This window comes from Antedon bifida, chromosome 9, assembly GCF_963402885.1.
Source record: "Antedon bifida chromosome 9, ecAntBifi1.1, whole genome shotgun sequence".
Taxonomy (NCBI): domain Eukaryota; kingdom Metazoa; phylum Echinodermata; class Crinoidea; order Comatulida; family Antedonidae; genus Antedon; species Antedon bifida.
In genome coordinates this window covers 17,853,283-17,867,350 of record NC_136234.1, presented here as the reverse complement: position 1 = coordinate 17,867,350, position 14,068 = coordinate 17,853,283, and the positions used below count along the sequence as shown (strand labels likewise).

The window sequence follows — 14,068 nt, the reverse complement described above, 5'->3', positions numbered from 1 at the left end:
GAAAGTAATCAACACAAATGGTATTTAGAATCAGGAAGCCTCGCCTCTTTTTCGTTAAACGCGAGGAGAAAAGAATCTATTTATAAAATCAGTGTTAATTCACTAACGAATAAGCCCATTCGATGAATAACTACCTGATACGCAACAGCTGTTTTAATATGCTCCACTTTAAATAACAATTAAATAAATGAAGTGTGTCAATCGTACGGATAATGATCCAAAAATTGTAAAATAGAATACTAACTGTACGTTCATTAAATCCCGGCAACGTGTAAGAGGAAAATGTAAACAACTGCTGGTTAATTAACTCTTAGCGAACCGATTAATGACGATTTTGTAGGCCTAAAAAAGGTAAGAGTATTATATTAAAACAAACGTTAAGTGTAAGTGTACAATCGTTATCAGTACATATTTACTATTGCGAAATATTCAGTCGATGGTAAAAAATGCCTACGGTTCTATATCAAGGCAATTATACTTATAATAGGCATAGTTGCGCTTCAAATGTACAATTGGGTATAAAAGCTGCTAAGTGTTCACACAAAAGGGGACGGTAGGCCTATAGTGTATTTTCAGACAGTGACGGTACAGTGAGCCTAGATGCCCTTTGGTTATTATTATCACTGGTTTTCTAATGAATAGCCAGAAAAAAGCGTTATGGTTCAATGGTAAAGGTTCACTTATTTTAATACAGTTTGTGAACTTGATTCATGTGGGTTAAGTTGATTTTATTGTAGAAGAAATTGCTCAAACTGTTATAGAGAAACACCGAATCAATAACGGGTCTAGAAAAGAAACAATAAAAGCCCATTTACACAGACGAGCGGTAATGGTAACAAAATAGAATCTATGCTATTCCTTATGACCATTTACACACAACGCGGAGCGGACGGGTGGTATCCGCGCAAGATATATACAGATTCTACGTGGAACAGGCTACGCGGTTTTCCGCTTAACCGCTCGTCTGTGTAAATTGGCCTTAATGCATAATTTTCTTAAAATCAATATATTTTAACATTGCTTTGCGTGTAACTCGCGATGACGGATGACACGCATTCGTGCAACACGCGAGTAAGCCTACTTTGTAAAAACGCGTGTACCCACAAATTTGATTCGGAAAATAAACACGAATTTACTGAAATCGCATCGCCAATGCATTAGTGTAGTCGTTTTATATTTTAATTATCGAATTATTATAACGATAAAAGCTGCTAAGTGTTCACACAAAAGGGGACGGTAGGCCTATAGTGTATTTTCAGACAGTGACGGTACAGTGAGCCTAGATGCCCTTTGGTTATTATTATCACTGGTTTTCTAATGAATAGCCAGAAAAAAAGCGTTATGGTTCAATGGTAAAGGTTCACTTATTTTAATACAGTTTGTGAACTTGATTCATATGGGTTAAGTTGATTTTATTGTAGAAGAAATTGCTCAAACTGTTATAGAGAAACACCGAATCAGTAACGGGTCTAGAAAAGAAACAATAAAAGCCCATTTACACAGACGAGCGGTAATGGTAACAAAATAGAATCTATGCTATTCCTTATGACCATTTACACACAACGCGGAGCGGACGGGTGGTATCCGCGCAAGATATATACAGATTCTACGTGGAACAGGCTACGCGGTTTTCCGCTTAACCGCTCGTCTGTGTAAATTGGCCTTAATGCATAATTTTCTTAAAATCAATATATTTTAACATTGCTTTGCGTGTAACTCGCGATGACGGATGACACGCATTCGTGCAATACGCGAGTAAGCCTACTTTGTAAAAACGCGTGTACCCACAAATTTGATTCGGAAAATAAACACGAATTTACTGAAATCGCATCGCCAATGCATTAGTGTAGTCGTTTTATATTTTAATTATCGAATTATTATAACGATAAAAGCTGCTAAGTGTTCACACAAAAGGGGACGGTAGGCCTATAGTGTATTTTCAGACAGTGACGGTACAGTGAGCCTAGATGCCCTTTGGTTATTATTATCACTGGTTTTCTAATGAATAGCCAGAAAAAAGCGTTATGGTTCAATGGTAAAGGTTCACTTATTTTAATACAGTTTGTGAACTTGATTCATGTGGGTTAAGTTGATTTTATTGTAGAAGAATTTGCTCAAACTGTTATAGAGAAACACCGAATCAGTAACGGGTCTAGAAAAGAAACAATAAAAGCCCATTTACACAGACGAGCGGTAATGGTAACAAAATAGAATCTATGCTATTCCTTATGACCATTTACACACAACGCGGAGCGGACGGGTGGTATCCGCGCAAGATATATACAGATTCTACGTGGAACAGGCTACGCGGTTTTCCGCTTAACCGCTCGTCTGTGTAAATTGGCCTTAATGCATAATTTTCTTAAAATCAATATATTTTAACATTGCTTTGCGTGTAACTCGCGATGACGGATGACACGCATTCGTGCAATACGCGAGTAAGCCTACTTTGTAAAAACGCGTGTACCCACAAATTTGATTCGGAAAATAAACACGAATTTACTGAAATCGCATCGCCAATGCATTAGTGTAGTCGTTTTATATTTTAATTATCGAATTATTATAACGATAAAAGCTGCTAAGTGTTCACACAAAAGGGGACGGTAGGCCTATAGTGTATTTTCAGACAGTGACGGTACAGTGAGCCTAGATGCCCTTTGGTTATTATTATCACTGGTTTTCTAATGAATAGCCAGAAAAAAGCGTTATGGTTCAATGGTAAAGGTTCACTTATTTTAATACAGTTTGTGAACTTGATTCATGTGGGTTAAGTTGATTTTATTGTAGAAGAATTTGCTCAAACTGTTATAGAGAAACACCGAATCAGTAACGGGTCTAGAAAAGAAACAATAAAAGCCCATTTACACAGACGAGCGGTAATGGTAACAAAATAGAATCTATGCTATTCCTTATGACCATTTACACACAACGCGGAGCGGACGGGTGGTATCCGCGCAAGATATATACAGATTCTACGTGGAACAGGCTACGCGGTTTTCCGCTTAACCGCTCGTCTGTGTAAATTGGCCTTAATGCATAATTTTCTTAAAATCAATATATTTTAACATTGCTTTGCGTGTAACTCGCGATGACGGATGACACGCATTCGTGCAACACGCGAGTAAGCCTACTTTGTAAAAACGCGTGTACCCACAAATTTGATTCGGAAAATAAACACGAATTTACTGAAATCGCATCGCCAATGCATTAGTGTAGTCGTTTTATATTTTAATTATCGAATTACCATTTCTACACAACCTGTTGCAAATCGAACACAAAATCAATACATATCGCGGTGCGGTGTTGTTTATGATGATGTTTATGAATTTACGATGGTAACAGTTTTTATGAGGGTGAAGATAGCAGTGTTAATGACGACGGTGGGAGGAGGAAAGGCATTGTAGGAGGATGATGCTGATGAATTAAGGAGAATGAGGCTGCTGAATTAATGTTGATGACGATGTTGTCACCGTGAGGAGGGATGACAACGATGATGATGATGATGAGATAATGTTGATGACAATAGTGAAACAATGTGAAATGGAATGATAAAGATAATGTATTGATTATAACGATGTTGACGGTACGCTACTGTGAGGAGGAGGAATGATGATGATGACGACGACGACGACGATGATGACGATGACGATAATACAATAGTGTTGATAATGACGATGTTGAATGTAGGCTACTGTTGTTAGGAGGGATGATGATAATAATGATAATGACGACGATGACGATAATACAATAGTGTTGATAATGACGATGTTGAATGTAGGCTACTGTTGTTAGGAGGGATGATGATAATAATGATAATGACGACGATGACGATAATATAATAGTGTTGATAATGACGATGTTGAATGTAGGCTACTATGAGGAGGAAGGATGATGGTGATATAATAGAGAACCAGAAAAGAGTGAAGATGACGAAGATTTAGATCAACTGCAAGTGTTGAATATTTAAATAGACTGGTAACAAAACATTAATATGTTACTTACAGAGAAAACTGTGACGTCATGACGGCAGAAAGTTCCAGCACAGGTGCTAAAGATGAGTTGAAAGAGGGCGTGCCGGAAACATTACGTCAGAAGACATGGAGAGCATTACGAGAAGATAACATATCTTTACGAATCATTCCCATCTTTGTTTATGGTGCTTTAGCGTGTATAGCTCCCTACCTTTCTTTGTATCTCAGACAGTTAGGCCTAGATGCCTTCAGGATAGGCATACTATTCACCATCAGACCCGCACTCGGTGTCTTTTGTACACCTCTGTGGGGCTTCATAGCCGACCGTTTTAAAATGTGGCGATTTGTTTTTATATTATCTATAATTGGATTGATGTCGTTTGGTCCTATCGTAGTTCTTTTAAAACCTGCCGAAAGAGAACCCTGTGACATTGCTATATCAAATTTAGCGACACTTCTTGACGTCCCACCTGATAATTATTCAACAAATTTCAACCAATCAGCGTACGAAAACGAAGCGTATTTAGATGAGCTAAAAGAAAAAATGATTGAAATTGAAGCCCAGGAAGATAAAACATGGCTGTATGAACCAGAAGGTGTTGTCATCTTATTTTGGGAGTTTGTTTTTGTGATTGTATTATACGAAATATTTTTCGCGGCAAACTTGTCATTTTTAGACGTTTCTATCATAAGTGAATTAAAAGACAACCCTAAATTTTACAGCAAATTTCGCTCTTTTGGTTCTCTGGGATGGATTCTTGGGTAAGCCTTTTTCTATTTTTCTATTGTATAGTTAAAGTTAAAGCTTAGACATAGTTACCCTTTAGGATTTTTCGTAGCCCATAATAGCAATATCATTATTTAGTTAAGAAGTTGTCTTTGTTAATTTGTATTTCACCAAAAGTTACTAACTTATATGGTACCGTATCTATTATTACTGTGATTTGCATATTTAGATCTGCAGATGATCTCTCAAATCGGCTCAAATTATTCTTATTTAAGGTTTGACTTTAAACAGTTGTTTATTTTTTTCACGCCCCAGATCTTTGATAACTGCTGCTATTTTGCAACACTACCGAAAAGAGTTCACAATTTGCGGTATCGACTTTATTGCAACCAACTACAAAATTGCTTTTGTGATGATGGCGGGCTTTTACGCCTGCTCGTTACCTATCTGCTGCACTCTTAAATACGACGTAAGTGTTACTTTATTAAAAACCAAGAAAATCAAGATCAATTTATGAACCCGATTCTCACTGCTGATTTTCAATCCAACTTGTGTATCAGACCAAGAACAAGATAAATATTGTGGCACATATGGCGTTCCATACGTATAATACATGAACTAGTATTTCAGACAAAAATCGAAACCCTGACTGGTGGACTAACATAAAAAAGACAATAACTACAGACTTGGGGCAAGTCTATTGATAAATCAACCTTTTCCATTCAAGCTTTGCTTGTTTGGAGAACTTCAAAGTGCGAGATAACCGGGATAGAACGGAGGGTTTTTGAAAATGGTTCCTCTTATGTATCATGTGTTGTTAGATTTTACTTATATCGTGCTTGGTAACATTTTTATTATGCACACAAAAAGTTAGATTACTTGATATATTTTAAATTATCCTTTGTTTTCAGCATTTAAAAAGCGATAAAGAATATTACGTAAAGAACTTCCTGCTGCTTCTTTTTACACCGGAACATATATCTGTATATGCCATTGGCACTTTTGTTGGCGTTTGTAATGGTTTTGTTTGGTACTTTTTAAACTACCATCTTGAAAACTTAGGTAAGCATAATATTGTAAATATATATAAATATTTTCTATTTGCTTGACTGTCACATCTGTTCCAACTGAAGGGTTTAGAATACATGTATATAATGCACCACCGGCTTTCGTTAGGACGTTGGTCTTGTGTGCAGCATGCATGTCTCATCGTGCACGATCGACAGCAGAGAGTCTCCCGGGGTAGGCCTACTGACCAACACCACCCAGAAGAACCACACGGGAAAAAGTATAAGTACTTAGTGGGTTATCCTTTAAGGTGTGCAGCATCAACATCTTAATAAAAATGAAGTTATTATCAATGTTGTTGCAAAGGGTTATTTATAACAAACAATAGAAATATTACGGCCGGAGCTACCCCTTTAAGCAACTTTAAAAACTAAAGCCCAGTTTTCATGTATTGTAGGTGCTACACAGCTGCTGATGGGAACGGCAACCACGATAGGAGCAAGCTCGGAGATGGTCTGGGGCTTATTTTTCCAAGTGCCAGCCTTAGAACGACTAGGCCATATTAATATACTTACAATGGCGTTAGCGTTATACTGTTTTCGATTCCTAATGTATGCCTTGATGAAAAATCCTCTTTGGATTTTACCGGTCGAGGTTATACAAGGTAAGTCATTTTCTGTCGTCATTTTGTGGTGTGCCTAATACTGAACGGCGTAATATAAAGTAATTCTGGTTAGTTGTAAGTATTTCTCATTGACAGATCTATGATATCTGTGTTTTATACTTTAATTTTATCTTTACGACATTCCGTTAGCTGACATTATATTTCGGTATCTTTTAACAAATATATAATTTTATAACCTTTTAATATTTTTTTAATTTTAGGCGTATCATATTTTGCGGTATGGAACACCTTAGTATCTTACACAGTGAACTCATTTCCGACACAGTTCACTGCGACAAGTATAACATTTGTGAATGCCGCCGTCCACAACCTAGGCCTAGGAATTGGTACTCTTTTGAGTGGTTTCTTAATTGACCGGTACAATTCAACAACAACCTGCTTCATCTACTGCGTTTCATCGGCCTGCTTCCTCTTACTGTTCATGGTAGCACGACGGGTAAGTTTTAAAATAAAATGTTCAACAAAAGTTTGCAAACACATCAAACTCAAAGTTTGACAAGAAAAGTTTTTAACATTTTGCTATAGGCCTAAAAGTGGGTAGATCGTCCAGTTGAAAAACTACGAACGAACTAGTTTTAAGAATTAGGTGCGTTAACTCGGCAAATCAAAACAGTCTTGGGTGCAGCAGTAGGTATACAGACAGGAAACACAAACTTCTGCAAAAACAATTCTGTAAAGTTTCTATTTTTATACTAGGCTAAGTCCTATCATATTCTAAGAGATTATTTATAGATCTATGCCATGTAAAAGTATCTATTTCGGAAAGAAAAACAGTCTTTCCATAAATTAAAGAATTTTCATTTAAAATTACAGAATTTCACCGACATCCAACCAGAAATAGAATCAATGAACTTGATAACAAGTGAAGAGAATGAAAAAGATAAGATGCGCAAAAGTGTTGAAAGTACTCGTCTACGCACTAGCACGCCACCAACGCCAGATTTAGCATCAACTCAAGTTCAGACACCAGCACTTGTGACAAAATCGTACAGTTCTATTACGGACAAAGATAGTTCATAAAGCGCACAATCTTTAGCAGTTTGACCAATCACAAGTGATGGATTTTCATTGGTCAACTCGCTTGCGTTGTGCCCAAACTTAAACCTAATAAAGCATGCAATATTGAATAGATACATTTTATTTATTGAATATACTATACTATATAAACTTTGTTAGCGACATGATTTCGAGCTTTACACAAGACCGGATCCGATATGACAAGACCGGATCCGATGGATGACCGATACCAGATTCGGACTTTGTGTTGACGTAATGTACCTCAATTGTATATATTATAAAATATATAAAAATGTGTATAATATTATATATTTTGTTAGTTATCTTAATTGGACGTTTTAACTTATTTTTGCAATGGTTCACTACTGTAGAGGCTGTAGAGGAGATATTTTATATTAGTACATATTTATACAATATATTTTTAATAATAATTGTAATGCTGAGAAATGGTTATTAGGTCTTATTACATTCCCACCTATCAAATGTTGTACATAATATGTAATGTTTTTTAACAGAAAAAACCTAGTATTTTAATTCGAATCATTTAAACGAAAATTCAGAGATGCGTTATTGATTATATTCGCACATTGTGTGAATTTTTTTCTTCAACCAACAACTAACAACCAAGTTCTTGTCATTGGTTATCCGCATTTAATACGGATAACCAATGTATTTGTCAAGAATCATCTTTTCTTCAACCAACAATTTACAATACTACGAATTACGCTACAATAAACGATTTTTAAATACAAGTTGGTAGTTGCACTAAAATATTTTAGCGTATGTGTCTTTTGCGCGGACCTCGTCCCAAGTGTCGAGTTGAAATCTAAAGATTTTATCTTGTCATTAATAATATGTTTTTATAATGTTGTATTTCATTTTTGCAGAGGACCCCTTAATAATATTCTTTTGTAATGAAAAAACCACATTTGTTATCCTCTCTAAATAAATTATTAATGAATTGATCAATTAATTGTCAACTTATTATTGAGATGATGTTATCTCAGTTAAAAACATTAAATAGGCCTATATTACAATATAAGCCCTATTGGTAAGCTTTTTTAAATCAAAAATTAGAAGAGGTTTTATTATGTAGCAGTTATGAGGGTAAATGGGTAGATAACATCACCGAATGGATCCGAACAACCTTCTTTGAAACAACAGGTGTGGCACATAGACTTCTGGAACTGGTGAAATGAGCAATTGCGAAGAGCCCCAACGACCATGTCCGCCGTCACAAGACCAGTAACAAGAGATGACAGGTCTGTATTATAAAAAACACAATTGTCAAAACTATTTATCCTAAAATGTGGTATACAATAAACCAAGGTCGAATTATCATTATACAAATCTCTTTAAAAAAACCAATTTCAATGAATATCCGATTTAGTGTTTAATATGCATCGTTTTAAATAATAATAAAACAGTTGGAGTGTGTCAATATTGTAGGTAGCATACATAATGGTACACTAAAACGTGAACGGTACTGTTAATAGAATTGAACTGAATGTCATGAACAGACGATTTATAGGCCTAAAACAGGTAAGCACACCGCGATTTACTCGCCTTTATAAAGCATAAGCGGAGGTTCGATTCTAGTTATATATAGAAACAATTCGGCCTAAAGCATCCATTTAAAATAGGTAGGCTTTTGAAAATGTCACGCGTAAAAGACAAACATAAATAATTGAACGAATTTGAACGATTCGTTGTAACATAATATTGCTTCTTGTTCATTTCCAACTGTGATGTCCCTGAATCCCCAAATGAGGGTTATACTGTAACTATTGAGAATTCAGTAGGCCTAGTAGTTAGGATAACTGTTCAGTGATAACCCTGGTAGAAGGTGGAATTGTTCCCTCCTGTAAGTGGTGAACCATGAGCTCACTGTTGGTTGGAAAATGAATAAATAAAAAAAAATAAATAAATAAATAAATAAATAAATAAAAATTATGTTGAACTAATGAATCATCCGCTTGCGTTGCACCTACGTCCTTGCGTTGCGTCTGAAAGCGTGGTTCCCACTAGAACGCAACGCAGCGACGTATTGACGCAAAGTGATGTATTGCGTAATCACAAGTGGGAACAGTACTGCAAACATCGTGGGTTTGATTTCACTCAGGCGGGTGCAAACACAATTATTGGAAGGGAATTTTCTTACGTTGCGTAGGTTGCGTTACGCTGCGTCGCTAGTGGGAACCAAGTTTTAGTGGGAACCAAGCTTTAAGGAGAAAGTATCCCATAGTAGATAGGTGTCCCTTAATAAGGGATCTATTGTATTATATTGATAACGAAACCTTTAAAATAATATTACAGAGTAAACTGTGACGTCATGACGGCAGAAAGTTCCAGCGCAGGTGCTAAAGATGAGTTACCACAAGAGGGCGTGCCTGAAACATTACGTCAGAGGACATGGAGAGTCCTAAAAGAAGAAAACATAGCTTTACGAATCCTTCCCGTGTTTCTTTACGGTGCAATAGCTTGTACATCTCGCTTCCTTGCTCTGTATCTCAGGCAGCTAGGACTGGATGCCGTCAGAGTAGGCCTAATTTTGACAATCAGACCCATATTGGGATTCTTTTGTACACCTATGTGGGGCTTTATATCGGATCGTTTTAAGATTTGGCGATTTGTTTTTATAATTTCTATAATTGGAACGATGTTGTTTGGCATTTCTGTAATTTTTATACCACCTGCCGAAAGAGAACCCTGTGACATTGCTATATCAAATTTAGCGACAAATCTCGGCGTTCCATATAATTATTCAACAACTTTCAACCAATCAGCGTACAGTAGAGCGTATTTAAATGAGCTAGAAAAAATAATGGTGGGAAAAAAAGTCTATGAAGATAAAACATGGCTGTATGATGAACGTGGTGTAATGGTCGTGTTTTGGGAATTTATGGTCGCCATTACTCTCTACGAACTGTTTTTTGCGGCGAACTTGTCATCTCTAGACGTGGCTATCGTAAGAGAATTAAAGGGTAACCCAAAATGTTACAGCAAATTCCGATCTTTTGGTTCTCTGGGATGGATCGTTGGGTAAGATTTTATATTAGAAAGTTTTCTATTTGCGACGACCAATGCCATGTCATGGTCAACTCGGCTCCCAGAAGCCATCACTGTGTTGAGGTGTGGAGCGAAGAAACGCGTTCAAATATCTACGCATGCGCATAATGAATCAACATGACGTACTTAGGTCGTCGCAAATAAATCGAAAGCCTCCTATTGTGTGCTTGACTAAAATCAAAAGTATAGGTTATGGGTAATTTTTATAGTTTATTGAAATTGAATGAGACTTTAACTTTTATGAATTTGTAGAATGAATAATGTAATAACTACAAAGAATAAGGTGAATTACTGTACGTCTTACTGTCTTTATAGGCGTTTTTAAATATAAACATATTTAAATAACATAATTTTTCACCCTAGATCTCTGGTAAGCGGTGGCGTTTTGCAATACTTCCGGAAAGTCTTCACAATTTGTGGCATTGACTTTACTCTTACCGACTACAGATGTGCGTTCATACTAATGGCGTGCTTCTATGTAGCTGCATTACCTATCGCATGCACGCTTAAATATGACGTAAGTGTTGCTAAACCAATTAAGCCCCTTTCACACAGAGCTGTAAGACGGTAATATTGCTTTGATACGTGTCCTTTCTCAAGTTTATTCAATTTCAAACTTGGCGAAATGCTTGCAAATCGTCTTTCAATATTAACATTTTCAAACGAGTATTGTTTGTATTATGTCTGCGTATATCGATACATTAGTGACGTCACGTCAAGCTGATTTGGATCTCGAGTTATCTGTATCTTCAATTATTAGATAGCACGCCCTCTATCGGTCTATGCAAGTATTTTTCTCATTTTTTTAGCGTTTGATTTACAGTTTTATAATTATCTCTTTATTTTACAGAATATACGTCAAAATGATAAGGAATATGACGTGAAGAATTTCGTAATGATACTTATCAAACCGGAAAATGTATCTGTTTATGCTCTTGCTGTGTTTGTTGGCATTGTTAATAGCTTCGGTTCGTACTTTTACTGGCATCTTGAAAACATAGGTAAGCATAAATAAATTGAATGAATTGCAGCCTACAGTGAAGGAGGGTTTGAAATAGATTTGGGGGTTGGGCACTGAACAACGCAAGGTCAAATAAAGTATCAAGACATTAATGAATACAGGTTGTAAACTCGTGGGAGTTTGCTAGGATTCTTAATGTTGTTGTTTTGAATGTGAAAATGTTTTTGCAGATGTTATATTGTTGTGATATTTACAAAATGTGATTACAGAACATGTTTGTAGATGTTATATTGTTGTGATTACAGAAAGAAAAAAAAAAGCGTTTTTGGTAAATGCTGCACTAATAATTCAAAAACGTAGACCTATCTTATTTGTTTTTAAGATTAAAAAAAAAAACTTGTTGTCTTCACTCAGGGGCCACTGAGCTGTTGATGGGAACGGCAACTGCTGTACGAGCAAGCTCGGAGATGATCTGGGGCTTGTTTTTCCAGTCGGCTGCCCTAGAACGACTAGGCCATATCAATCTACTGACACTTGGGTTGCTGTTGTACGCTGTTCGATATTTCATATTGGGAATACTGACAAATCCTATCTTGGTCCTTCCGATCGAGTGTATTATGGGTTAGTAATGAATATATATTTAATATAAATCATATGTGGGTTCAATGTATAATAGTATTGATGATAGTTACGTGTAAAGGCCAATTTACACAGACGAGCGGTGGTAACGGTAGGCGGTAAAGGTAAACGGTAAGCGGTAAAGTTAAACGGTAAGCGGTAAAGGTAAACGGTAAGCGGGAAAGGTAAACGGTAAGCGGTAAAGGTAAACGGTTAGCGGTAAAGTTAAACGGTAAGCGGTAAAGTTAAACGGTAAGTGGTCAAGTTAAACGGTAAGCGGTAAAGGTAAACGGTAAGCGGGAAACACATATATAGAATAAATGTTATTTTTTATGACCATTTTTACACAAAAATGAAGAGCGGACGAACGGAAACTCGCTCAGGACCAAGCACGCGGGTTTCCGCTTACCGTTACCGCTTGTCTGTGTAAATTGGCCTAACAAAGTTAGACGTGATTATTTTTTTATATAAGGTAATGCATCATAACATTAAAACATACGCCTATGTTATGCTTATAATAACACTGCTTGGTGTTGCTTCATTACATCATTGGAACGGTAGCTTGGTGGTTAACATGCTAGTCTTCCAATCCAAAAGTCCAGGGTTCGATCCTGACCTTTTGTCAGGTATAACGTGCACGACTCTTTCTACTCCATTCCCCAAATCCCAAACGTAACATTCTGTAATTGGAGAGTTCCTAGCTGACTGTATTGTATTATATGGATGTATAATTGATTTTTTTTTTCATATTTAGGAGCATCGTATTTTTCTGTATGGACCACCTTGGTATCTTACACAGTTCACTCATTCCCGCCACAGTTCACTGCGACATGTATAGCCTTTTTATGTTCCTTATTCCACAACCTAGGCCCAGGAATCGGCACTGTGTTTACTGGATTCTTAATAGAAAAGTACAATTCAACTACCACGTGTATTGTTTATTGCGTTTCATTGTGCTGTTTTCTTGTACTGTTTCGTCTAGCACGATGGGTAAGTAGGTTGGTCCCACTAGGACACAGCGCAAGGACGTAGACGCAACGCGACCCATCACAATCGACCCTTCGAATGATCCATCGTTGCGTCCTAGTGGGAACCAAGCTTTAAAGTACTAACAAATACATTTCAATACACTGGTAATGTCGTATGGATAGCACCAACAATACGATTTCCTTGATAGGACACTGCTAAGATATAGGCAATACCGTCTTTTTCGTCTCCGTCCCGAAAGAAACGCTTGCTATAGCTATTCACATGGCGTAACGCAAGGACGACGTAAGCGCAACGCAAGTGAGTTAGCCAATGACAAACGACAGTTTGAATAACCCATCGCTTGTTGTGATTACTTGTGTCGCGCTTACGTCCTTGCGTTGCGTATATTTGAAACCATCTGACGCTTGGTTCCCACTACGACGCAACGCAAGGGCGTAGACGCAACGCAAGCGAGTTGACCAATGACACGCGCCTATTTGAATAATCTATCGCTTGTGATTGGTCAAATCACTTTGCGTTGCGTCCTAGTTCCCACAAGGACGTAACGCAAGGATGTAGACGCAACCCAAGCGAGTTGACCAATCGCACGCGACTGTTCGAATATCCACCGCTTGAGATTGGTCAAATCACTTTGATCACGTTACGTCTTTGCGTTGCGTCCTAGTGGGAACCAAGCTTAAGAGAACAAGATGGCCCTTTACTGAATTAAAAATGATAAAGTCAATTGTTTTTCGATTACAGAATTTCACCGACATTCAGCCAGAAAAAGAGTCAATGAACTTATTAACAGATGAAGAACATGAAAAGGATAAAATGCGGGAAAGTACTCTACCCAATGACACGCCAACAACTCAAGTTCAGACTCCATTACTTACAGAGCCAAAATCGTATAATTCCATTACGAAAAAAGGCAGTTCATAAAGCGCGCCATCTCAATTGAGATAAAGAATACCTCTACCGATTTGTAGGGTGCGTGTATATTTATTGTACGGATGCACAGCTCTAGACTTGCCCCATACCAA

The 14,068-nt window shown here is 37.0% G+C and overlaps 3 protein-coding genes across 3 annotated transcripts in view; all 3 read left to right on the top strand.

The window, feature by feature from the left end:
• The window catches only part of LOC144852190 (tyrosine-protein kinase receptor-like), a 56,229-nt gene extending 42,687 nt beyond the window's left edge, over positions 1–13,542 (top strand). The window contains exon 28 of the transcript XR_013614275.1: positions 13,478–13,542. The gene's annotated coding sequence lies outside the window, so the exon portion shown is untranslated. The remainder of the gene's footprint in view (positions 1–13,477) is intronic.
• LOC144851743 (major facilitator superfamily domain-containing protein 6-like) lies at positions 168–8,522 on the top strand. The gene is made up of 7 exons (XM_078709340.1): positions 168–351; positions 4,005–4,733; positions 5,014–5,167; positions 5,610–5,760; positions 6,164–6,370; positions 6,592–6,827; positions 7,205–8,522. Exons 2-7 carry the CDS (start codon positions 4,021–4,023, stop codon positions 7,409–7,411), a joined length of 1,668 nt encoding a protein of 555 aa, XP_078565466.1. The 5' UTR covers positions 168–351; positions 4,005–4,020; the 3' UTR covers positions 7,412–8,522.
• LOC144852192 (major facilitator superfamily domain-containing protein 6-like) lies at positions 8,846–14,035 on the top strand. The gene is made up of 7 exons (XM_078709943.1): positions 8,846–8,950; positions 9,725–10,450; positions 10,841–10,994; positions 11,328–11,478; positions 11,853–12,059; positions 12,811–13,046; positions 13,788–14,035. Exons 2-7 carry the CDS (start codon positions 9,741–9,743, stop codon positions 13,965–13,967), a joined length of 1,638 nt encoding a protein of 545 aa, XP_078566069.1. The 5' UTR covers positions 8,846–8,950; positions 9,725–9,740; the 3' UTR covers positions 13,968–14,035.
• Positions 14,036–14,068: the final 33 nt, after the last annotated feature.

What these genes read in the sequence shown, in the direction of transcription:
- LOC144852192 (XM_078709943.1), top strand. Translation starts at nt 9,741, where the DNA reads ATGACGGCAGAAAGTTCCAGCGCAGGTGCTAAAGATGAGTTACCACAA. An exon ending in TCTCTGGGATGGATCGTTGG is followed by an intron (nt 10,451 to 10,840) that starts GTAAGATTTTAT and finishes TTTTCACCCTAG; the next exon opens with ATCTCTGGTAAGCGGTGGCG. An exon ending in CTGGCATCTTGAAAACATAG is followed by an intron (nt 11,479 to 11,852) that starts GTAAGCATAAAT and finishes GTCTTCACTCAG; the next exon opens with GGGCCACTGAGCTGTTGATG.
- LOC144851743 (XM_078709340.1), top strand. Translation starts at nt 4,021, where the DNA reads ATGACGGCAGAAAGTTCCAGCACAGGTGCTAAAGATGAGTTGAAAGAG. An exon ending in GCTGCACTCTTAAATACGAC is followed by an intron (nt 5,168 to 5,609) that starts GTAAGTGTTACT and finishes CTTTGTTTTCAG; the next exon opens with CATTTAAAAAGCGATAAAGA. An exon ending in ACCGGTCGAGGTTATACAAG is followed by an intron (nt 6,371 to 6,591) that starts GTAAGTCATTTT and finishes TTTTAATTTTAG; the next exon opens with GCGTATCATATTTTGCGGTA.